The sequence below is a fragment of the Lates calcarifer genome, linkage group LG15 (assembly GCF_001640805.2).
Source record: "Lates calcarifer isolate ASB-BC8 linkage group LG15, TLL_Latcal_v3, whole genome shotgun sequence".
NCBI lineage: Eukaryota > Metazoa > Chordata > Actinopteri > Centropomidae > Lates > Lates calcarifer.
This window is the reverse complement of record NC_066847.1, coordinates 13,210,495-13,236,502: the sequence shown is the minus strand read 5'-3', so window position 1 is coordinate 13,236,502 and position 26,008 is coordinate 13,210,495. Positions and strand designations below refer to the sequence as shown.

General features: G+C 40.2%; 2 protein-coding genes across 25 annotated transcripts; one reads left to right on the top strand and one right to left on the bottom strand.

Moving 5' to 3' along the window:
• Positions 1 to 112: 112 nt before the first annotated feature.
• cnot10 (CCR4-NOT transcription complex, subunit 10) lies at positions 113 to 14,066 on the bottom strand. 3 transcript variants are annotated; one of them, XM_018680777.2, is made up of 19 exons: positions 13,853 to 14,066; positions 12,048 to 12,139; positions 11,369 to 11,530; positions 11,074 to 11,224; positions 10,025 to 10,164; positions 9,396 to 9,479; positions 9,227 to 9,310; positions 9,009 to 9,126; positions 8,228 to 8,377; positions 7,141 to 7,343; positions 6,696 to 6,817; positions 5,692 to 5,871; positions 3,854 to 3,934; positions 3,610 to 3,723; positions 3,330 to 3,460; positions 3,217 to 3,249; positions 1,465 to 1,592; positions 1,085 to 1,160; positions 113 to 515 (listed from the first exon to the last, which is right to left on the bottom strand). In XM_018680777.2, exons 1-19 carry the CDS (start codon positions 13,866 to 13,868, stop codon positions 373 to 375), a joined length of 2,208 nt encoding a protein of 735 aa, XP_018536293.1. In that variant the 5' UTR covers positions 13,869 to 14,066; the 3' UTR covers positions 113 to 372. The 3 variants fall into 3 exon arrangements, with proteins under 3 accessions (XP_018536293.1, XP_018536294.1, XP_050932245.1); XM_018680778.2 differs by having other exon boundaries at positions 10,025 to 10,161; positions 13,853 to 14,065; XM_051076288.1 differs by lacking the exons at positions 12,048 to 12,139; positions 13,853 to 14,066 and having other exon boundaries at positions 11,355 to 11,493.
• A 793-nt stretch (positions 14,067 to 14,859) lies between these two features.
• On the top strand, positions 14,860 to 24,105 carry LOC108886116 (uncharacterized). Of its 22 annotated transcripts, none has more exons than XM_051076291.1 (7): positions 14,877 to 15,094; positions 15,988 to 16,043; positions 16,214 to 16,235; positions 16,859 to 16,911; positions 17,639 to 17,742; positions 19,025 to 20,577; positions 20,781 to 20,922. In XM_051076291.1, the coding sequence occupies exons 1-6, from the start codon at positions 15,052 to 15,054 to the stop codon at positions 19,119 to 19,121; spliced, it is 375 nt and encodes a 124-aa protein (XP_050932248.1). In that variant the 5' UTR covers positions 14,877 to 15,051; the 3' UTR covers positions 19,122 to 20,577; positions 20,781 to 20,922. The 22 variants fall into 22 exon arrangements, 1 of the variants encoding a protein (XP_050932248.1); XR_001961374.2 differs by adding an exon at positions 23,193 to 24,088 and having other exon boundaries at positions 14,888 to 15,094; positions 15,988 to 16,037; positions 17,639 to 20,577; positions 20,781 to 22,930; XR_001961375.2 differs by adding an exon at positions 23,193 to 24,088 and having other exon boundaries at positions 14,888 to 15,094; positions 15,988 to 16,040; positions 17,639 to 20,577; positions 20,781 to 22,930.
• The last annotated feature ends 1,903 nt before the right edge of the window (positions 24,106 to 26,008 follow it).

Here is a 26,008-nt window from a genome sequence, read left to right as displayed (position 1 = left end):
CTCACTTGCTTTAAGATCATCTGTCAAAATGTCCTTATTACATCAACTCTGACTGCGTCCTCTGTGGTCTCCTCCACCTGCCTGGCAAAAATATAGGTAATCACACATGACATACAGTAAATAAAATTTATTTTCATTGTTCAGACAACACACAGATTCCTCAGTCAAATGGAAATAAAAAGTCAGCTGGTTTCAGTCCATGGACACAGCTGAAACTGAAGTTCTTCACTCATCATCAGAGAGCAGCCACATCAGCATTTCATACAGCTCCTGATGCTGATGGGAGGCTGCTTTATAAATATCAAGGCTCCTCAAGGGTGGGTGGTGTGTTTATATGTGTATGTGTGTGGAGTGCCGGGTGCCTCTGGAGGCTCATTTGCGCTGAACTTGTGTGAAGGATGAGGGCAGCTGGAAGGGCTGGACGGGTTTCTTCCGGGAGTCTGGCGAGACCCTCTGGACTGCTGTGGGCAGTAACTGGTTCCTTTTGATGATCTGCAGGGCCAGCTGGGTGTTTCCTGAGGACAAATGACACACATCGGGATTATCTCCTGATTTTAACCCCAAAGTGACATACTAAACTAAGGAAAAGGTTAAAACTACAACCACCATTCAGATCAGTTAGAGGATGAGGCTAAATAACCAGACAAAGATGAGACCACTGTCAGTCCCAAAAAGAGAAAAAAACACTGACTGGTTTTAATGTGGCTTATCAGTGTATACTGTGTTAACCAACAAGGTGATTTTCCACTAAAACTTCCACTGTCTCAAGTGTCATTAAGAAATGCCAGTGAAGGGGAACTGTGAAAGATAAAACTGGTCTGCTGGGCAGAAAGGCAAAGTCAAATAGCTTCCTGTTCAAAGAGCATTTAGACAGCGTACACACAGACAACAGTGCTCCAGCAGCAGCAGCATTCATCCATGCTGTTAACATGACAGAGGGACAGCTCGTCTGACGATTACTGTGGTTGAACAAAGTGTTTTTTTCCTTGTTTTTATATCTTCTGTGCCACTACTGAGGGGAACTTGGCTCACAGGGGTTACACAGACAGAGTGTGTGTCAGTGAGCGTCTGATGGAGCGGTTACCGTTCTGTAGCTCTAAGTAGACTCCCAGCAGGATAGCTTCAGGTGGAATCTCCTTGGTGTTCACCATAGATGCAGCCTGATGAAGACAACACAAATCACAAGTGGATGAGCTCTGAATGATTACTTCACTGTAAAATGATGCTGATCATGCTGCTGCAGCTGCTGTGTTGATGAGCAGCCAAACTGCAATAATGAACTCTCTTTCAGCTCAGATTTTCTGTCTTTTGTCTGCCGATCCCCCCCCTCCCCATTCTCTCAGTTTGATAAACCTGTAAGGTATTCTACCTGCATGTTCAATGTGAGATTGAACACATGCTTTAAAATACTTCATCTAAGGAAAACTTTTCCAGGACCTGCTGAAGTCTCGTTCCTGTGGTTACCTGATGCAGGCACTTGCGGGCTTTGTCATACTCGCTCCTCAAGCAGTAGGCGCTGCCCAGGTTGAAGAGCATCATGGCCCGAGCTGATGTCACACTGCTGGGGTAACACAGGGGAGTCTGCTTCCCTGCTGCATACACAGAGCACACATGAGAACTATCAGTCATATCTGGTATACTTTTACTACTTCTTTAGCCTTGGTTTTCTACTCTGATATCATTTATGAAACAACTGTACAGCAGAATTTGATTCTTACTATTACAGTCATGTGAACAAGAAATGGTTTTACGTATCAGGACATCATAAAAAATGATCTGGTCCTTAGCAGGTTCTGAAATTATTTAAATCTAACCTAACCTAAATCTAACAACACACAAGATTCCACTGTGTCATTTATTTATTTAACAAAAATGAAGCCAAAATGCAGCAGCAGTGTGTGAAAAACTAAGTACATGCCATGATCCAGTAGCTTGTAGAAGCACCTTTAGCAGCAATAACTTGAAGTCATGGTTTTCTGTATAACTTTATCAGTCTCCCACATTGTTGTAGAAGAACTTTGGCCCAGTCTTCTTTACAAAGTTGGTTCAGTTCATTGAGGTTTGTGGTCATTGGTTTATGCACAGCTCTCTCAAGGTCCCGCCATAGCATATTAATCGGGTCTGGACTCTGACTGGTCCACTGATTGATTCTTTTCTGTTGTAGATTTGCTGATGTGCTCAGGATCATTGTCCTGTTGCATGACCCAGTTTCAGCCAACCTTTAGCTGTCGAACAGCTTACCTCACACTTGACTTTAGAATACTGTGGTATACATAAGAGTTCATGGTCGACTCAATGACTGCAAGGTACCCAGGTCCCGTGGCTGCAAAAAAAGCCCAAATCATCAGCCCTCCTCCACCGTGCTCGACAGTTAGTATGAGGTGTGGATATGCTGTGTTTGGTTTTCGCCAAACGTTTGCTGTGTATTATGGCCTGTGTAACATCTCCACTTTGGTCTCATCTGTCTAAAGGACCTGTGGTCTGTTCAGATGTAACTTTGCAAACCTAAGCTGTGCTGCCAACTGTACTGTGATGAACTTTAACATTTAACATGCTAACTGAGGCCTGTAGAATCTGAGATGTAGCTCTTGGGTTTTGAATGGTCTGACCTTGGGGTGAATTTGCTGGGCTGTCCACTGCTGGGAAGTCCTGTCTTGAATGCTTTCCATAATCTTTCTCACTGGAGAATGATGGACTTCACATTGTTTGGCAATGGCCATATAACCCTTCCCAGATTGATGGGTAGCAACAGTCGCTTCTCTGAGATCATTGCTGATGTCTTTCCTCCTTAACATTGTGTTAACACACACCTGAATGCTCTGGACCAGCAAACTGCCAAAACTTTTTTTATAGAGGTGATCACACTGATGATGATCAATTAATTAAGGGCATTAGATCAGCAGCAGCTGGCTGCTACATACGCTCTTAATTCCTATGGAAGCAGTAAGGGTGTACTTAATTTTTCAAACACTGCTCCTGCATTTTGGCCTAGCTTTTGTTAAATAAATAATGACACAGTGTAAAATGTGTTGTTGTTCATCTGAGGTTGTATTTACCTCATTTTTTACTTTCTTTTTCACATGACTGTATGTTCTGTTTAGACTCAGACTGAATATTTACTTTTAATGCCCATTATTCCTGCTCAAACATTCTATAGAAAAGACTTTGGATTGTTTCAAGTACAAATCATGTATGATTTAAACAAAGAGGACTCACAGGTCTCGACAGGCTCATCTCCTTTGTCAGACCCTGTTGAGAAAAATAAACTAAGTATTAAGGAAACAAGACTACATCATCTGTTTGTGGAGTAAAGTGTAAAACCCACAGACCTTGGTCTTGTTCACTGCTCAGCACCCCCATTGACACATCACTGACATTCTCTGGGTTGAGATGAGTGATAGCATCAGAGATCCTGTCCAATGAGATGAGAGCTTCAGCAGCATAGAGATGACCGAGGAACCTGAACACAACACAGCCGCAGGAGAACAAACCAGACCACTTAGTAATTCAGAGCAGATGAAGACGCTGCTGCTGATGACAACTGATCAGTGTGGACACTGGTGGCTGCAGTAGAGTCAGACCAGGTGAATCAAGAGGCCCAGCACTTACTTGAGGGATCCAGACACCTTGGTTTGATGGAGTAGTTTCTCAGCATGATTTAGAGCCATCAGATTGTCACCCAGTGCTAATGCCACATAAGCACTACAGGCCAGGATGGAGCACCTACACATTAAATAGTTGACATTTATAATTACTGAGTAGCCCTTTGGGATCAACAGATTATATCATGTCCCTGAATAATCAATTGTGTGTCAGTTGATCTGTGGTCAAAAGAGATGAGAAACCTCATTACCTGAGATTTTCTACCTCCTGTTTTCTGAGAGGAGATGATGGCGCTGCAGACAAGAACTTATCAGCCTCCTGACCTTTCCCACTGCAAAACACATCAACAGCATTAATCAGAACACAACTTGGCCACAGTCAGAAACAGACAGGAATGCCTGCCAGTTTATGAGTCAACATGGAAGTAATGAGCGGAACATGTTCATTATCCCAAAAAGAAAAACCTGTTATGTCAGACTGCAGAGGTAAATATTGCCAGGTCCAGTGATCTGCTCAGAGCTCTGTGTTTTATGACGGTAGTGGATGGTTTAAGGCAGGGGTGTCAAACTCAAACTTTCATTCCTGGCCAAGTCAGCATTGTGGTAGACCTCAAAGGGCCAGTTGTAACTGTAAGACTACATAAATGCATCTTCTCTCTCATATTACTTAACTGCCTCGGCATTAATTTTATTATTAGTTTTAATAATAACTTAATTAATAACTAGCTTTGAAAGGTAAGTTATCAGGGGTGTGTGGTAGTTGTTTTTTTTTTTCTTTCACCATCTTCTTCCAGGGTCATTTCATTTTACTTACAGACTATTCCACCTCACTGAAGATGTCCCTTTCCCTTGTCATCCCGTGCATGGTGGCCACATCCAAGAGCTCCTCACTGAGGAGTCTGCCTTCAGGCCTCTTAAAAATGGCTAGAAGTGCTCTATTAGTATTGTCACTGCTTTTGTCAACAGCCAATTAAAAACCAGAGAACTGCGTGCTTCTTCAGCCGCCTGTGTTGTCAGATTTTCCGCTAGTTCCCAGACTCTGTCTGCGATAGTGATTCTTGACAAGCTAACATTGTGAAAAACCTTTCACTGGTCAAGGCACACCAGCTCACATACCCTCAGCATACACTGCTTCAAAAATGCACCTTCTGAAAACCATGTTAAAGCTCAGATGATTTCTTTAGCCACAATAAAGTTGGCTTTCACCACTGCATCACACACTTAACTATTTTCCCCCAACACCATCACTGACTTAAAAAAAAAACGCTGTAGGAAATGGTTAATATCACCATCCAGTGGATAGAAGCTTTCACTGCACAGATAGCAAAATCAGATTGTAGGAAGGAAGGACTGTATTTTATGATATTGTCTGAAAGCTCTTGAGGACCACATAAAATGAAGTGGCGGGCCGAATTTGGCCCACGGGCCTTGACTTTGACACCCCTGGTTTAAGACTAAGGTCAGACAGCTCACACTGTTACTGTGTGTTTAACTGTTTCATGAAGACTATCAACATTTTTTAAGGTCTGTGATCAATTCCTTACTGATCAGTCTGACGTGTTTAGAATTTCAGTGTGGGACTCATGGCTTTGGAAAATGTATGCTATGCTTATATACAGGGCTTAACAAATTTATTAGACCACCACCCAATGTAAGGTTTATGCCCTAAATTAACAGCATTGGTAATTACCAAAATCATTTTTTATGTTTCTGTAATGGTTAATACACCAGGAAGTAGAAGCTCTTAAACCAAAATGATAATTTTTAATGCTAAAATAGAACTATTATTGTTATCCATGAAGTTTCAAATTTACTGTTTTACAAAAAACTGAAATAAGTAAAGCACATTATTATTTCTTGATTAAGATGTCAAATTATAGTTATTTACTTGCATTCCTGAACAGAAACATTTGTTTTAGTGGTTGAATGTTCATTTCTGACTTCTCAGAGAAGCCCACTTGATAGTGAAGAGCTGTTGAGTTCTGAGCTGTTCTGATAAAATGTATGTGAGATGTTCAGCCAGATGGGCATACAAACATGAAGCATCTATAACTTGCGTTCACTTAAATGTACAGTCAGGGCATCTGACCTGCAGGCGTCACTGTTCTCGCTGCCACTCTCTGTGCTTCCTGACTGACTGAAGCTCTTAGAGCCGTTCTCCGTCTTGGTGTCCTGCTGCTGGTGTTCAGGTAGCAGCAGCAGAGCGTTCCTCAGGCAGATGGCTGCAAACTCCATACTGGCTACTGGGATAGCTGCTGACTGGCCCTCACTGTGCAAATACACACACACATACACAGAGGCTTTTAGGCTGATTCTAATAAAAAAAAGCACATCAGGCAGATATAAGCAAAATGATGTTACTCAATGTGTTCTGATACAGTTAGACAGGGGAAATGTATAGAAAATGATGTACAAAACATGTCAAATATTTGAATGATAAAATGGTGCAAACATTAAAAAAAGTGTTGGGTTTGAATATTTTCCTCAGTGGGAACATCATGTAACATCAATGGAGAGATAACATGCTGACACAAAATATATCATACAGTATATGAGATACTGACATTCAATATGAAAATTTCCTAATTTTAAACAAACAAACAAAAAAGCTGTACCAACAGGACCATACCAGTGATTTTAGCACTGCAACTACAAACTGTCTTTTTATGTCTGTCAGTCATTTTTAAATACATTCTGTGCAGTTTTAGAATTTTAGTTTGTTATCATTTCAGACAGCCATTGGTTTACACTGAGTGAGTGAATGTCATACACTCACAAGCACTTCAGTAGGAACACCATACTGAGTAGATCCTCCCTTTGCTCACAAACACCAGGTGTTGTACAGGTGTTCCTAATAAAGTGATTGGTGACTGTGAGTGTATAGTTAAAGTGTCAGGTTAGCTGTTTGCCCCAACTACCAGTCTTTATGCTCAGATTGGCTAACTGGCCCAACCATGCACAGATAGGACACTGATATTATTCTTCTCACTCTTGGCAAGAAGAAGGTCTGCTGTCACCTGCTGAAAAGTAAAGGCAAAAATCTAAATCAGCAGTTTGACATGTGGGGTTCAGGGCTGGAGGGCTGACACTGACCTGTAGATGGTGTTCTGTGTGGACTGGGAGGCCAGAACAATCTTGCGATGGTAGCCCTGCCCAACAATAGATTGAACTATACCTTTTTTACAAGGTAAACCTTTGCTCTCCTGCTCTGAGCCCTGGAAACACATAGAGACATGAAATAACTTTTTGTGATTTTCTGTTCACCTTTAAACAATCTGTAACTGTACTGGACTGTATCATGAATTAAAAGTAATTTGCAAGTTGTTACCGAAGCAAAACCATTTATCATTATCAGAAAATATTCCACTATAAATGGTGAAAGGACATATGTTTAAGTGTCCCTTGATCGGTAACGTAACCAGATTTTTGTCTCCTAACACTAAACAAAATATAATATATAAACTGACACGTTATCTTTAAAAATAAGCCATAAAATAACCAACTATGAAACAAAGCTAGGGTTTTAATTAAGTCGTACCCCTTTGTTGGCAGAGATACAGCACTCTGCGAGCCGTAGCCACAGTCGAGGGTTGGAGTGGTAAACCTGCACTGCCTCCATCAGACACTCAAACGCTGCCAGAGGTCTGCCGATGTGCAGCAGCTGAATACCACAGTTATACAGCAGCTCATAGCGCTTGTTGGCTAGTAGAGCACACATAGGGATACCTGTGAACTTCTTAGCTGGAGAACAAAGTAACAACAGAAGAAATTTATTATTGGAAACCCACGTTAACAATACATTTTCCTGATGGGCTTAGTCCAAACTGAGCCATACATTTTACACAAAAAGACAGCATGGGTGTGAACCTGTTTGAATTATTCAAATTTTTGTGTAAAAACATGTAAAAATATCCAAGAAAATGATAATTAATAACATAAAAGTACACCAAGAATGCATACATACATTTATATTTCTTGTATTTATGAAGATATTTAGAAGAAAATCAACAGTAACATGCTTTCCCTGTCCCTGCTAATCTGGATAATCCAGACCTCACTGTCAACATTTCATTTGGTGACTATTTACTAGAAAGAAGCTCCAGTAAAAATGCTGACAGTGAGTAACAGACACATTGGGTCTGTTGAATCTTGAAAATGTCACAAACTAAATTCTTTGGAGACAGTATCTGAACGTCTAAAAACCTGGACAAATAAAACCAAAACAGAAATCAGCCTGGAGAGAGAAATGAGAGGGAAATTAAATAACTTATGTGTTTTTTTGTGTGTGTGTAGAATCATGGTTGCCGTATAAAGCAGCTTATTTTGGATTCAGTGATTTCAGTGAATCACAGTTTTTTAACCATATTTTGAAGAACATTTCCATGGCAAATCAATTACTGTTTACAAGATAGCAAAGAGTTATGAGGACTATTGCGCAGTGATACTTTGATGTGAAACTGGGTCCAGCTGGGGTCCACTGTAATGACAGTTAATTCAACACAAACAGAGCTGCTGTCCTCTGTAAAGGAGCAAGCTTTTAAGTTTTTACATCCACTTTTCAAACCTACAGGAGATGAGTGCTTGATAACATGAATTAGATGAAGACATTGCTTGCTGTGACCCACATTGCCCGTTGTTGCCGTCTCCCAGCTGTGCACAGGTGTGGTCGTTCTCTTGCAGTGCCTTCTTGAAGTAGAAAATGCCTAGGTTATGTTTGCCCATTGCAAAGTGAATGCAGCCCAGATTGTTCCAGAACATACATCGAACACATTCACCTGCAAGAGACAAGTCAGGACATGTGCACAATCCATCAACTAGCACACAGAAAGAGGGCTGAACGATTTATCCAAACTGAACCGAAAACGGGATTTGAGCTAATGAGATTTGAAAACCACAAAGACTGCCATTATTATTACAGCAGAGAGTCAGTGGACGAGTCGTTACACTTTTTTAGCTGCCTCACAGCGCTGCAGGAGCAACAGAGCAACATGCTGTAAACCCTACAACCAGATCTGGTCTTAAAATGACCAAACCACAAAACTAAACTACACAAGAGTTTGTGTTAGTGAGTTAATGCTCCATCACATGTTTTACATGTATATAGTGAATCCTGGAGAGAAGCTTGACTTTCAAAATTATATCATAAAGCAAATCACAATGTCTGTCGGAAAAAAACGCAATTAGATTTTTTCCCCCCAAAATCGTTAAGCCCTACATAGAAACATATCAAATGTCACTGTTAAAGCTAGTTACACCTCCAGTGAAGACAAGGTTTGGCAGCAGCATTTAGCCAATAATGATGCATGCATTCAGAACTGGGGTAAAGTCAAAACACCACGAGCTGTAAAGCTTTTTGACAACAGGCTTATCAGAGGAAAACATCAATCCTAAGAGTGTAGCTGTCACCTGTCTTGATGGGCCCAGGATGCTCTGCGATGTTGGAGCTGTTCAACAGCTTCACTGCTTTCCTGTAGTTTCCTCTCAGGTACTCAAAATTACTCTTGAGGAAGAGTGACGGTGCAGACTGATGGAGGAGACAGTAAACAGGAGTCAGATGGAGAACCAGGAGAGAATATGTCCCTTATATCACCAAGATGATTACCACACACAATGTGATGACTCACGTTCCCTGCTGTGTTCATCACTGATTTGATCTCCCTTTTACAGGCCTTGGAGGATTTCATCTGAATGTAGGCTCTCACTTTGTACTGTTAAGGAAACAACAGTCACAGTCAACAGGATGGAGACTGAAACACTGACAGTGGATGGTAAAACCTATGAGACAGCTCTTGCCTGGTGCATCTTTGATTTGGCTGCCTCAATCATGGCTGTGAACTCTGCTCTCTGGTTTGCTCCATCTTTGTTTGAACTGTTGTTCTGCAATCAAACACAGCACTCAATAAACAGTAAACTGTATGCTTTCAAATCCTGATACAAAACATCTTCAATCAGCTACCTGTAATCAATAAAATCCAATGCAGATATTAATTTAATCAATTAGAAAATTGAATAAAACTGCTTACCCTTGATAATTAATAATTCTGTGTGTGGTCTGAAGACTTCACTGAGAACAATTTCATATAACAAATTTCTGTAGATTATTCAGTGTAACAGGGACGCTGAATTTTTTAACTGTAATCTTTCAGTGCTGAAATTCCATTCACCTCTATTACATTGGGTGGGGGCAGAAACCTTAAACAAATAGGTTAGATAATTGTTAAACTGAAGGTGTGTGTCCTCATCCTGTGTTATCCACTGATCACTTCTGTTTCGCTTTCTTTTGGAGTTCATTAGTGATTTACTGTAACCACACATCTCAGCAACAAGGCTGGGAATTAAAATGTACCATAGACCATTTGAAAATAAGAGCAGGTTGTCTAAAACTGTAAGTCTTTAAATAATAGTGTAGTGCTGTGGAGTACCTCTCCTTTGCCGTTCTTGTTGTTTCCTTGTACAGAGAGTTTATCTAGCACAGCCAGCAGGTGGAGGGCCTTCTCTGGCTGGAAGGTGAGCAGGTACAGATCCACCAGCAGGAAGCACACCGCCTGAGCAAACTTCTCTTCTAGGACAAATAACAGAATGACTGCATGCCAAATTCAAGGCTCAAACATGGACCCTTATCATGTCTCAATATTAACTACAATACTGCATCTAACCTCTGAACAAAAGGGATTGTAGTCAAGATAAGTGGCAGGCTTGATCTCTCACAGTGGTAATGTTAATGCTTAATCTTTCTCAAAATCATGACCACAGTTCCCACAAACCCTGTTACTTTAAACACTTTAAATTCAGCTTAAATTTAAACTGGATTCTTTAGGTTATGAAAACTTTGCCTAGCACATCCATGTTCCCATATCCATTATAGCAAAACTACACAGCACAGCATTTTCCAATATTTATGGCTCAACAAGTCAAGTCTCCTCAGCATCCTGCCTCCAAATTCTAGTCTCTAGACTACAGTGCCAGTATTCAGACACCTTTACTTTTTTACATTTTGTTATGTTGCAGTCTTATGCTAAAATCATTTAAATAAATTTATCCCCTTAGTAATCCACAATCAATACCTCATAATGACAAAGCAAAGACAGAATTTTAGAATTTTTTGCAAATGTTCTGATAACTCAGGAAATGAGATATGAAAAGAGCTTAAAACATGTTGCCAGTAACAACAGAAGTCCATTAAATGCTCTGAGGGCCCAAAGTCATGTCTTCAAAACACTAAATCTGTCTGAGCTACAGGTGTTTACTTACAACAGTAAGTTGCTTTTTAAAAGCAACAAATTACATTTAAGAGTGTGTGATCACTAAATATCTGGTTATGTTGTGTTTGTCCTTGATAAATGTTTTAAAATGAAAATCAAAATTGCCATAAATGAAGCAGCTGTTGATTAATTAGTTGATCAACTAAATGATTATCTAATCAATCAAACCAACAGTGGACTTAAGTTAATCCATGTAAAGTACAACATACCAAATGGTTCCAGGAACTGGTAGAGCTTCTCTCCTATGGAGATGGCTTCAGAGTACTGTCGCATATGATAGTGGATGATGGCTTGATTATAGTACAGCAAACTGTTTTCAACATCGTCCAACCCATCAACATCCTCTGCTGATGTGTGAACCTGAAAGATAAAGACAGGATGTTTAATGAAATCCAAGATATTAAGAGGATGCAAAGTCCTGTGTTTGCCTTGAGCTTTCACTGAAAACAAGGTCAACATGAACTGAATGCATGAGAAAAACATGACCCACATTTCAGCAGTTACCTGGTTCTTCATTGCCATCAGGGTCTGCTTCAGAGTCCCTGTGGTAGTCTGACCACTTTTATAAAACTCTACGACAGCTTTATTCATGGAGATCTTGTAGTCTTCTTTGTTGAGCTCCTGCAGGGCTTCAAGGTGTTTGAGAGACTCGTCGTACTTCCCAGCCTGTGAGGAATACACCACATTTACAAACTTCAGGCTGTCATTTGCAACATTTTTCCTTACGCTAATATTGACACGTTTCACAAAAATCAACAAGATCTACACTTGTGACCCATGCATCAGCATGTGAGAGCCCTGTCGTATAAGCAATGTATCCACCATTTGAAAATTGAACAATATCTTAAGAGCAATTAACAAATAGTAATAGTAAACAAACTTGCAGGAGAGGTGCTAGTGCTCTGGTCAGGACTACCTTCCCTGACATCAGCGGGGCTGCTAGCATCCTCACCACTGTCACCAGATTTCAAAAAACTGGAGGTTGTGTAGAGGTTTTCCATCCATTTAACATAACAAATTTTCATTCTGTCTCCTCTGGTCCTCTACTACTTTATCTTTAAGATAAATCTACTCTTATTGTTCAGTTCTTGCTTTTACAGCAGCTGAGCCAAGCTAAAGCTTAGACACAGGGCCTAGCAGTTGATGGGTGTCAAGGTGTCAGGAAGTAAAGGAGATTATTTACCGAAAATGCTTCATATGCACTGGCTGCCATTTCTTTCTCTTGGTCTGTCATTCCAGGGGATGAGGGGTTGTCATGTTTTGCCTCATTTTGTTCTGATCAAAATGAGAAAGAGAGAAAAGGTCAAACTTACATATTACTGCTCTCCAACCAAGGTTAAACATGCATTGAGGAGGAGCACTGTTAACTGATGGTGGTGAGCATTTAATTAGGAACCCCACACTAACACTGGGTAGTTCCTCTTTCCTCTGAGATTCTGCTCCATGTTGACGTGTCTGTATCGCATCACTTCTGCAGATGTGTCAGCTGCACATTCATTTTGCCAATCTCCTGTTCTACTACATCCCAAAGGAGTTCTACTGGATTCGGATCTGGTGACTGGGGAGGTCACTGAAGTTCACTGAACTTACTCATGGTCATGAAATTTTTGCTTTGTGACATGGAGCCTTATCCTGCTGGAAGTATCCATTCGAAGATGGTGAACTGTGGCCATAAAGGGATGAACATGGTCAGCCACAATACTCAGATAGGCTGTGGCATTCAGACCATGACTGATTATTAAGGGACCTAATGAGTCAAGAAAACATTCCCCACACCATTACACTACTCCCCCCAGTCTGCAGTGTTAACACAAGATTGGGTCCATGGATTCAGATTCTGACCATCTGCTGCCTCAGCATAAATCCAGATCCATCAGACCAGGCTATGTGTTTACAGTCTTCAACAGTCCAAAGCTGAAAGGAGTGGAACATGACATGGTCTTCTTTGAGGTTTTACATGCTGTGTGTTCAGAGATGCCTCTCTGCTCACTCCTGATGTTACATGGTAATGTGTGTTACTGCCTCCTTCCTGTCAGCTTAAACCAATCTGGGCATTCTCCTCGGAACTTGCTCAATAACAAGGTGCCACTCACTTGATGTGTTTTGTTTTTCACACCATTCTCTGTAAATTCAGAAAACGTTGTGGTGAAAATCCCAGATACTGTCAACATCCTTCTGGGACAAACATCTTGCCACACTTACTGAGATCACACTTTATCCCCATTCTGATGTTTGGTCTCAACGACTGAACCTCTTTACTATGTCTGCAAGCTTTAATACCTTGCCTTGCTACCACGCGATTGGCTAATGGGATATTTACATTAACGGGCAGCTATACAGGTGACCTGAGGTTAAGTGGCCACTGAGTGAACATGATGTGACAGTTGGGTGATAGTCTAAGGGCCTCATTGAAAAACGTGACATTATGTGGCCCCATCATAAAATGTTCATTGAGTTGTAACATCAATTTTGCAAAATCTTTGAGATTCATCTTCAATTGCGGTTGCATGTATTCAGCTTGAAGCTGTTTATTGTCAGCGGCAAAGCGGGTTCACTCTGCTAACGCTACCTGTCGGAAAATGCCTGAGGGATTACCGGTAAATATCCTTACTGCTCGGTGATTTGTTCAAAGGGCTGTGTTAAGGCTGGGGTGCATGTTTGGGTCGTTTATATTCTGCGGACAGGGAAGACACTGCGACGTTTCTTACGTTTCGTCTGAACGTGTTTTCAGGCAACACGCATCTCGGCTAAGCTAACGTTAACAGGGACAGGCGTTGTGAGGGAGCGGAGCGGGGTCACGCGGGTGGTTTGGCTACACAGCATAGCATAACCCAGTGACCCACTGAGCGTTGCGTGACTAATGCTCTGTAAAGTACATTGCCACTTATTAATCTGACAAACTGCATTAAACAGCGCGTCTGTTCACGGAGGTATAACTAGCTCCAACTGACCACAGCTAGCTACCAGCTAGCATTAGCTGACACTCACCTGCATTTTCGGCCATTTCCGGAGCCTTTTGATGAACAGTTAGAAACCCTGTATCTTTTGTTAGGATTAAATTAGAGTAAATTCCGTTAGCCAGTAGAGGAAACGTTAAAATGATAGACGAATACTTAATTTCCAGTGTTTCACACAGGTCATCTAGCAGAAATCCGTCTGGTCCGCTCTATACGGATTCTTCTTCGCTGGTTGGTGTTAGTTTCCAGCCAACGCGTTACAATGCAACACCGCCCCCACCAGCGGTGCGGCCATGAACAGAACAGCAAAATACAAGGTTTGATATGAATGTGAATGTCGCTTTATGAGTCCCGCGTCTGAAAGTCCTCCTGTTTCGGTTTCTGCTCACTCATTAAGCTCAGAATTAAGAATTAAGCAGTCTCCAGTGAACGAGGAGGAAATTACATTTCAGCCACTTTAACATGAATGTTTGTATAGTGTTCATTAACAATCGGAGGTATGGAAACAGTCAGCGGCTGAGGAGGAACTTGTCGCCTTCTGTGTGCACTCGAACTAAGGCCAGTCAGTCGAAATCTGCGCGTCGCTGATTTTTAGCGCTGAGAAAGCTCAGAATGAAAAACGGCTGTCTAGTAAAAGGAGAGAATAAAATAAAATCTCAGCCACTTCAGTATGAATGTTGGTCAAATTCTAATGTTCATGAACTGTCAGGATGTATGGAAACAGTCCATGGCCGAGGGGAAACATTTTCCCTTCTGTGGGATCACAGTGAGTCCCGCGTCTGAAAGTCCTCCTACCTCGGCTTCTGCCCGCTCATTAAGCTCAGAATTAACAAATGCTGTCTCCAGTGAAAGGAGAGGAGACATTGAAATCTCAGCCATTAAAAAAAATTTTTTTTAAATTGTTTGTCAAATTCTAATGTTCAATAACAGTCGGGATGTATGGAAACGGTCAGCGGCCGAAGGGGACCTTTTTTCCGTCTGTGGACTCACACTCTGACAAATGAAACACTGATGTTGTTTGTATTACATACTTTTTATGGTGAAATTACTATTAGTTTTGAGTTTTCACAGTCAAAATAAGCAGGTTTTATTGCATCAAAATAATAATATGAGATATCAGGGCTACAAAATACCACAGATTCAAACCAACATAACCATCTCACCTCCAACATACAGTCTCGCACATGCGCAGTACTTGCGAGCCCAGGGAACACGGACGCCATTTTCCACATGCTCTGTGCCCTCATGAAAAATCAACGTCGTCAAAGATTTGGTAAGTATATTGTTTTATTCATTAATATGGAATGAAACTGTACATTTCTGACAAACAACCGTAAGTATTTATCAGTCTATGCAGTCGGTAGTGTATTTTGATTTTTTATTTAAAAACTGTTTATTGCTAGCTTAATTTGCAAACTGTTTCGTGATATTTTTCCACTCGCGTTTGTGTTGAAAGTTGCAGTAACGACATGTTGAGCCTTCTGTGTGAGTTTTGTTAAGTTTGTGTTTTAACATGTTTGTCGTGTTGGGGATTTGATTTTTATGGCTAACATTAGCCTGATATATCACGCATAGCCACAGGTAAGCGCGACCATTAAACATCAACAAAATACGCCAGGCTGCAGTATTATAAGCCAAGTCTTGAAATAATATAATTACGCGCGGGACACACGCCTGTGTTGCGTGTGCAACACTGGCAGCCGATGTTGTTTTCATATAGATGCCAGTGTGAACAGGGAAGAGCCGCTGCAGAGCTTCCCGGCTGGTGCGAGCCATGTAGAGATATTTCACGGGTGGTGCGCGCTTTTCCCAAGGATAGTCATAATGATAGCATAATAAAATAATATTACATAACCAGACACCAGCCACTTGTTTCCGGTTCGCGCGCTCTCTGTCGAGTCTCCTAAAGAAGCACTCGCAAAGCAGGCAGCATGTCCCGGGTGTAATTTGACAAAAAATATTTTTTTGTTCAAGTAACTAACAGAAAATGTGATTTAAAAACGATCAAATGATATTCATAGAATTGTGACTACATTTATGTACTTGCATAATACCAGACAGCCGGAGGAGCCCCTGTGGGCTTCAGCCCCTTTGAATTTGTATTGTAAATAAATATCCTTAAATACTTTTCTTATAAAGGCTAAAAATAAATTTTCTGTATTTCAGATTTGTCAGCAAGTGTCTCACCTGATGGATGCAAAGCCAGAGGCTCAGATGTAGTCGTAAAAATTCTTTACTCATTAAATCTATTACTTAATGATGATTATTTAATGATACAGATTTGTAAGGGACTCACATTGTGTAACAATATCTACTGTTTAGAAATAATATATTTTTAGAGTTTATGTAATTGCTGATCATTGACACTACCATCTCTCTTGCCCTTTTTTAGGCTCTGAAAGTGTGTCTACAAGGTACCAATTATTAAAACACTATAGGTTGAAGCATGGCCATTATGGTCAGAGACACTCATATCCATGCACATACTATGAATGCCCATGCTCATTCAAAACATGGAATGCTCTTAAAACTCATTTGAGTAGATGTCATGTTGATGTTTTACATAAAAGAAGTGTAGAACTAGTAATATTTACATGCCTTTTGTGTCCTGGAAGTGAAATATCATCTAGTAAAGAATACTGTTCTCATATCAACAACCATTTGAGACGTTATGAAACAGTAACTTGTATATATCAGAACTATTCATTTCAAACTATATGCTACTCAAATCCCATAAAAGTAGGAAGCATGCAAATTGCACCATAAAAGACTTTAAGTTAAAGTTGAAGTAGTGAAAAGTGGTGATGTAAATAGTGAGCATCAGCTATCTGAAGAACATTCAACTGATTTTGGAGAAATTACTTCTGACTTAGATTGTCATAATTTGATTGAAGCTGATGCACCAAATGAGAACCTGCAAGACACAATAACTCAAAAATTGGCATCTGTCATTTTGAAACTAGAGATCTTGTCACATGTACCAAGCCATTGATGAGTTACTTGAGGAGTTACATTTCCTTTTTTACCTCTGCTGCAGTGCCTGTATTACACAGTACAGCCTTTGACATTCTAAAAAAGCATAAACCTCAGGTAAATCAGTCCATAATTAATTAACTCACCCTTGGCATTTCTACTAATAATCCTTTGGTAAAAGTTATAGCTAAGGGAGGTCCTCTAGCATCGGTCTTCAAACGTAAACAGTTCTACAAGGAAAATTTTAAGGTTGTGAAACCTGTTGAGTATGTACTAGAGGCAAGGTCCAACAAAACCTTTCAGTATGTTCCCATACTGAAGTCTCTACAGCAATTACTTGAACGTAAAGATATTGTTGATAAGCTTGTTGATAATCATACAGCCTGTTCTGCAAATCCTCACCAATATGCATGTTTTCAGGATGGAAAGTATCACAAAGACAATCCTTTCTTTTCATGTGAGGATTTAAGGATTTCCCTATGTTTGTACATCAATGACTGTGAGGTTTGCAATCCAATGGGAACGTCATGCAAGAAACACAAACTTTGTGCAGTTTATTGGATTTTAGGTCACTTGCCTCCTGGTTGCAGCTTGGCCTTGTCCTCAATCTACTTAGCACTGTTGTGTAAAAGTGATCATGTCAAAGCTTATGGCTATAAGAAAATATTTGAGCCTCTGTTGCTTGATATTGTAACTTTAGAGCAGCAAGGGCTGTTTATTCCACAGCTTGGGTCATTCATCAAGGACACAGTACAGTGTGTCGTGGCTGATAATCTGGGGGCTCATGGGCTAGCTGGATTTGTCGAGAGTTTCTCAGGAAAATATTTCTGTCGATTTTGTACAGCACAGCTTTGTGACATTCAGGAGCAAGAAGTTAAATCAGGAGTATTTCAGAGCAGAAGCAAGGAAGTTCATCAGCTTCACATCAGAACAGCTCAAGAAAAAGGGGTAAGCTGCTTTGGTGTAACAAAAGCTTGCATTTTAACAGACAGCCTCTCTCACTTTAATGTGATAAGTGGTTACACTCCAGATATTGTCCACGATCTCTTTGAGGGCATAGTTCCTGTAGAACTAGCACGGTGTATTGAAGTACTTCTATCTAAAAAGTTCTTTACTCTTGAACTTCTTAATAATTTTATCTATTCTTTTCCATATAGAGGGGAATAAAACTAACCGTCCTCATTTGTTACCCAAAACTTTACAAAGGAAACATACAATAGGTGGCAATGCCCACGAAAACTGGTGTCTTCTTTGATTACTTCCTTTAATTGTTGGAAACCTTGTTCCCAATGATGAACCTGCCTGGCAGGTGATTTTGGTATTAAAGGATATTACAGAATTGGTTGTTGCCCTTGTTCTGAACTGAATTGAAATGCTGGTTATTGGCCCGGAGTGATATAGACACCAGTTCGATCAAGTAACTATATCCCTTGACAACTGTGTTATCTCTCAAAGTACAACAGTCAAAAATCTTGGCGTCACATTTGATCCTGCTCTTTCCTTCGATCAGCACATTAAAGACATTACAAGGACCGCCTTTTTTCACCTACGTAATATAGCTAGGATTTGGTCTTTTCCTTCCATGGCAGACGCTGAAATTCTAGTCCATGCCTTTGTTTCTTCTAGACTGGATTATTGTAATGTTTTGCTTTCAGGACTACCGCGTGCTAGCACTAAAAGTCTGCAAATGGTTCAGAACGCTGCAGCTAGAATGCTAACCAAATCGCGAAGGTTTGACCATATCACCCCAGTTTTAGCCTCCCTTCATTGGCTCCCTATATATATGTTAGATCAGACTTTAAAGTTCTCTTAATGACTTATAAAATTCTAAATGGGTTAGCCCCCTCATACCTGTCCAAGCTTCTTAACCCTTATATTCCCTTTCGTGCTCTGCATTCTCAGAGTGCAGGGCTGCTATCTGTCCCCAGAGTTAAAAAGAAGTCAGCAGGCTGCAGGGCCTTCTCCTATCAGGCCCCCTTCCTCTGGAACAACCTCCCTATTAATATTAGACAGGCTGACTCAGTTGAGGCCTTTAAATCCAAACTAAAAACTCATCTTTATGCCTTAACTTTCGACTAGCATATTATCCTGGTTCCTATTTCAGGTTACCATTTTCCCTCGGTGGGTTGGGTCAGTCTCAATGCATCAGTTAAGCTTAATAGTTAGTAAATGTTGTCTATGATGTCTTAATATCACTGCATCACATTAACTGTGTGTTTCTTCCCTCAAGCACATTACTGCCCAGGCTGTGCTTCTCTCTCTCTTCTCTAGTCTCTCACTGCAGGGTTCTGCCTCCGGAGCTGGAGAGTTTCCTGCTGCTCCCATGATCCAGCTCAACCAATAATACGACAATAATTAAACATTTATTAGTGTTAATGATAGTGTTAGTGCTATTAATGTTTCACTGTTTGTCATTATTATTCCTTTAGCTGTAATAATAATTATTACTATTATTATTATTATTATTATTATTACTACTACTATTTACATTTTGACTTAGTCTGTGTATCTGCAATGTTGTCTTTCTCTTAGCCCCCCCCCTCTCTGTCTAAACCCAATCGGTCGAGGCAGATGGCCGCCCACCTTGAGTCCGGTTCTGCTTGAGGTTTCTGCCTCTTAAAAGGAAGTTTTTCCTTGCCACAGTCGCCTAGTGCTTGCTCATGGTGGGATCTGTTGGGTTTTTCTCTGTAAATTTTATAAGATAAAGAGTTCGGTCTAGACCGGCTCTATATGTACAGTGCCTCGAGATAACTTCTGTTGTGAATTGGCGCTATATAAATAAAATTTGACTTGACTTGTTGATAGTCTAGAATCAATTGCATACTTGGAGTGCAAAATCTCAGAGCATCGAAAATGTTATCAGGAACTCTTTCCTGGTCAAAAGTTGTTGCCCAAACATAATTTTCTGGAACACTATCCAGAAATGATTAAATGTTTTGGTCCCCTTGTATCATTATGGACTATGCGATTTGAGGCCAAACACAGCTTTTTTAAGCAGGTGGTTATGCATATAAATAACTTCAAGAATGTAACTTTGTCATTAGCAACAAAGCATCAGTTAATGGTTGTCTATAATATGCTTTGTCCTGAAAATGAAAAGTCTTCCTTGGATGTTGTCCAAGTCTCAAAAGTCCCCATTGATGTCCTTAATGGGGATGTTGTGAACACAATTACCCAGACGTACCCTGACATCACTACTGTAAACCTTGCCCAAAGTATCACAGTTAATGGCATAAAATACAAAAAAGGTATGATAGTTGTGCATGGATCATGTGGGAGTCTGCCAGAATTCTCAGTGTTATGATGGCCCTTTAGCGGCTGGATTTGCAGTAGTGGATGATGAACAAGCCAAGGATTCAAAGGACTTCGACGTGCAGTTTATTTACAACCACCACAGTGACACAACTAGAACAATTGAAATAGTCAGCCACCAGCAACACAGTTAGATGGAAAATGGCTCCTTTTATACTGTGTCCCTGGTGGACTACATTGCATCATACCATTGACAGGTATGCTCCATTTCTGCTTCCCAGTGAAATTATTCCATTAGGACGTAATTTCTAATTTTAGCAAAATATTTACAATGGTGTTTTCCTGTCATTCACCTCCCAACAAACATAAACCCCAAAAACACAATTACACCCAATATATTTAACATACAAATTCACCCAGATCCCCTCTACCTAATCAGCCACTTGGTCCCTCCCGGAACGTTCTTTTACCCTGTTCGTACCCCGGGGACTTCTTTCGGCCGAACACGGGAGCAGACACAAGATCGGACCGGTAAGTGTTTCCCTAACAATTTCCTTGTATTGACCACCTTTTCTCACTATAATAGACATTTAATTCATATTTAGGACACTTTTACTCTCAGCAGCTTCATGTACAAAATACCACAAAGAACTTAATTGAATGTTCGTTCGTCAATTATGAACAACGCATCTTATCGTGCCATCGGACCCTAACCGAACTCCCCTCTCTTCCAGGTAGAGCCCAGCGCCGGTCACCCAATACCTGTATTGTGACATGTTCAATACATATGCCATGTAACCAATCTACACTTACTACTCAAGATGCAAATATCCTGTACAACGCTCTGTGAATAATAAAGTGCAAAATGTCGCTGTTCATGTTTGTAGTCATTTGGTACAAGTAAAATCGTCATACTCTTCCCCCCACTATACAATATTTACAAGCCAAGGCTGACAGTCACTGGTAACGAAGCGCCCTTCGTTACACTCAGAAATAATTCAGCTGTGCATTATAAAAAACTATTTAAGTCTCATTAAAAACTGAGCTCATGGTACAGAGAGCACTATCGAGCATTTGAGCTGCATCCAACAAGAGAGCTTGCAGTGGTTGATCTGAAGGACCTTACTGACCAGTATACAGTATATACTTTGGCTGACTACAGAGTCAGATCCCTATGAATGGTGACTTTAAAAAGATTTGTACATGTGACAAGTAAAAAGTGTGTAAATTAAAAACTTGAATTTTCAGATTTCAGTCACTAATAGTTACTAGTGGGTACCTTATGAAGGTGTAGCAATGCAGAAATTCATAATATAAAAGCTGATGAAATTGAAATTTAAAAAGATTTCTTTAATTACTGCTGAAACAATTTCATAGGGATATTATACAAATTTGGTTTTAAAACTTCTAGAGAAAAAAGCAGCTGTGAAAAATGAGGCAGAAAGGAAAAAGTGAAAAGAGGTGTAAAATAGGCAGAGGATACGAAGAGAAAAAAAAGGCAGAAAATAAAAGGCGTAAAAGAATGCGATAAAAGAGGAAAAAATCAAAGACTCCAATCTTCTTGACATATTAAAATGTAGATTTTATGAATTGTAGAATGTAATGCGTTTCTCATTTCTGAATTTGACAATGAGTTTGTAAACTTGACAGTTACTTCAGAAATCAAAGACAAGAGCACAGTTAAAGTTATTTACTTAACAAATGAGTCAGATACAACCACTAACCACCTGCTCTGCAGGGGTTAGATGACAGCTCATTGTCCACCGCATCAGACACGGACATACATCTTCAGGTTCTTCCCTTAGATCACAGCCATGGCCCTCAAACTTCGAGATACCTCAGTTCAGTTATGAGGTACAGATTCAGTTGGAAAGGGCCAACCAAGCCTTCTGTAACAGTGGCACTCTTCTCAGTCCAAGTACCAAACTCAAGTCAGATATACTAGATGGTTTGGCAAAAGAAATTGTCAAGTACAAAGTTTACCCCTCAAGTGCAGAGTCTGCATGTGGCTCAGGCTCTGATAACAAAGTATCCCTGTTTATAGGAGCAAGGATCAATCACTGGCTTCTATGGATGGAAAATAAGTCTTAAGTACAAAATGGCAAACTACCGCACTAGACTAAGGAACACTGGCTGCCCAGAGTTGAGCATCAATGCTGTAAAAGAAAAGCGAGGTGCCATGAGTCAAAGCCCTAATCAAGTGAAGAAACCAAGGAAAACCGAGGTCAACATCTGTCCTGATTACCCGGCAGGTGAAATTAAGGAAACCCTCAAGGAGGAAAGGCAAGTACTTACATTAGAGGAAAAGAAGAAGAACAATCAACAGCTCATCAGTAAAATCGAAAGAACCTTTGCATACAGAAGACAGGAAGTAATCGAGGATATGCCCTTCATAGCAGAGTTCAAAAACAGATGGCCAGCTCTGTTTCTGGAGAGTCAGGTAATGTATTACTCAGGCTGTGTATTTTATTGTCCATTTGTCCATGTATCTTAAATTTAAAAAAAGACTTGACTGTGTAAGTGTAGATCCAAATCTTGTGATTAAGGTGAATGGACAAAGTCAGCTAATTTGAAATTGACAAAAGTTTAGAGGAAAAGTGAAAATATTCCATGCATGTGGCTTGACAGCACCTAAAGACATTCAGCCAAAAGCAAGCTGATTATGTGGTAATGTGAGGTCATTTTTTGTTAAATGTGATATTCACAGCAGATTATGTTTCAATATGTTTCAGGTAAATGCTGAGTTCACCCGCATCACTACAGTCCCCCTGCTCTCAACCTTTATGGCCCAACTGGATCATTACTCCGGCCAGTTCAAAAAAAAGGGGGGAAGTGGGGGACAGCAGGACACACTATCAGCCTGATCATGGCAGTCATGGACAAGGTATGAGTTTTTTATGAGTTTGTATAATTTGGGCTCTGACTCGCAGGGATTTAAGATTTTATTTTATTTTTTAAAATATTACTCTTTCACAACTTTGCTTCTTTCCTATAAGGTCTTTCATTAACAAAGTATTTTTAATGCTATCTCACTACCCTATATCTGTTGCTCCCTTGCTTTGTATGTAATGCGTGTTGAAAATGAACCCAAATCTGGAACCTTTTGTGCATTTAGACAGACCTGTTCTGAATCTGTTTTCCCACAGAATCCCATTGTTGAAGTATGATGGGAATGCATAGTAAAAGCATTAAGAGCCTGTTGGCCTTGTTAAGGAGTACTTGGTAAGTTACAACAGTATTTATCAACCATTGCATAATTGAAAAATCTAGATGTCCCTATGTTCTGGGTCTTTTGCCATCTCCTGACCGCTCGGGTGGTGACTGACCTTTTTCTTGCAAGGAAAATAAAACTTTGTCGGCCAGCAGAAGTCTCTATTTCATTCTTCACCAGCAGCTGAGAAAATTTCCACAACAAATACACCTTCAAATTTCTTCAGAAAGTGGTGATGGGATTGGATGGGAACAAGCTCTCCACAAAAGTACAAATCCTCAAAAACAAACTGCATGAATGAAATCACCTACAGCAGACAAGATTAGACCTGGAATTGGACCTCACTGAAAACCTTCAATTTGGACTAATGTTGGAGAAAACAATGAGCAATCTAAAGCCCAAATTTAGTTTGATGGTAATGATTGTGCTGTTTAAAGTTTTCACCAGTGATACACATTCAGATTTCTTCACAAAGTGATGGAGTTGGGTTCCATCATGATAAATGTCCTCATAAAAACAATGCACAAGTGAAATCACCTGCAGTAGACAAGACTGGACCTGTGACTCTTAACTCCCTTTTTGTTTGTTTTGAAAGTGACTGGAACAGAGTGGGAAGTGTAAATGACGTTTTAGGTAATTGCTGCGCTGTTAATTTCTTTGGGCAGGCAACCGTTTCAGTTATTTGAGACACATTGTGCTTGTGTTGGAGGTTCTTGACAGATTGATTAAGTGTAATTTCAAATGATTCAGTTGGGGGACTTATATACATTTTAATTTATATGTTTATATGGTATGTGTTAAGTACCAGAAACAATTTTGTTTACATTGTGATAGTCCCAGTCAATGGAATGTACCTTAACCTTTTCACAAAATGTCATATTTGACAGTTTAATAAAGGTAGGTGAATTAAAGTGACTTAAGTTGTATTTATTTGACCTGCAGAATTAAACTAGGGTTCAGGTATTAAGTTAAATAAACACAAACCTAGAACATTAGTAAAGCTCATTTGTGTTTAGTAAATTCAGCTTAATCATGTCAAGTTAATAAAATATTCCATCCTGTTATTGTTACTGGCCAGTTACAATGCAGGTGTCCTCCTACATATATGTGTGTGTATATATATATATATATATATATATATATATGTGTGTGTGTGTGTGTGTGTGTGTGTGTGTGTGTGTGTGTGTGTGTGTGTGTCACAGAGGACCTATTGAAGAAGGACATGGCCCACAGTTTCTTCAGAGGAGGACAAGAGGATAGGAGGTAAAAACTCTGATGACACAAACCTTTCTGTTACCTTGTCTACAGAGAACACCGAAAGACAACAGACACTATTAAAATTACCTCTGACTGGCGGCTTTCTCACCATAGCAGAGCACCTCAGGCTGATATGGAGCTCCATCACAAATTAAAGCCATAACAAAGGCTCCCAAACCACAAACTGGAGGACAAATGTTGTCTTTTCTGGGGATGGCGGGGTTCATTCGGCCTTGGATCTGTGATTATGCACTTAAGATAGCCCCACTGCACGGTCTAATTCGACCAGTAGGACAAACAAATGGCTCTGCTGAGCTACAATGGACAGCTGAAGCTGAGGGGGCTTTCCAAGCTCTGAAAACAGATATGCAAACAGCCCTAGCACTGGGTAACCCAGACTGTACTAAATTGTTTCACTTATATGTTGCAGAAAAAGCAAGTTACGCTTGTGCAGGCCTGATGCAAGACACTCCCACTGGTAAGCAAGTAGCAATAGCAACTTGTGTGCAGCAACTTGTGTGGGACCTCCTTAGTAGCTGAAGATTGTGAACCCCTCACAAACCTAGCATCATTAATAGCAGCACAACACCATGCAGGTCCATATGAACAGTCCGTATGGCTCAAGAGAGGAACCATCAGACTCACTCAAGACTTTCCACAAAATGGTCTATAGCATAGCGCACATGGACATTTTGTTCTCTCACATGCATTTTTAAAAATTGCTATATTAAGGAAACTTCAGACTGTTTGGTGGACACTATTTATGGCATCAACAGTAGATAGAACGCTACAAGAATGTGATGTGTGTGCACATCACAATGTAAGAAGGTCCATTTCGACATCTAATGATGGATTTCATAGATACTGTATGACAGAACGTATAAAAGGATTTAGATACATTTTAGTGGTAATTGATAGATTCAGTAGATGGATAGAGGCCATCCCAACGAAAGGCCCTGATTGCAGATCAACAGCCAAATTCCTGTGTAAAGAAGTTTTTCCACGATTTGGATTACCAGACACGATCAGTTCAGACAATGGCCCAGCCTTTGTAGCTGACACAATAAAAATAGCTTTAAAAATGTTAGGGATCAAACAGAAGTTTTGATGTGTGTATTATCCAAAATCACAGGGAGCAGTGGAACGAGCAAATGGTACATTGAAAGCAAAGCTTGCAAAAATAAGAGCAGATAGTCAATATAAGATCAGTTGGGTAGATGCATTACCGTTGGCTTTGATGTCTATGCGATCAAAAGCTGCCCGACTAAAACACCTAACACCTCCCGAAATGCTTACAGGGAGACCAATGCTGGTTCCCTATCCTAGAGGGCCATATGAGGGACCACTGCTTGAGCAGTGTGAAAAGGAACTAACTTGCTACCTGCGACACTTGCAAATACAAATACTGCAATAATACTGCAAATACAAAAAGCTGTGTTTCAACAGGTGAAAGCTGTATCAGAGGACAAAGACGCAGATATCCCAGAACAGCTG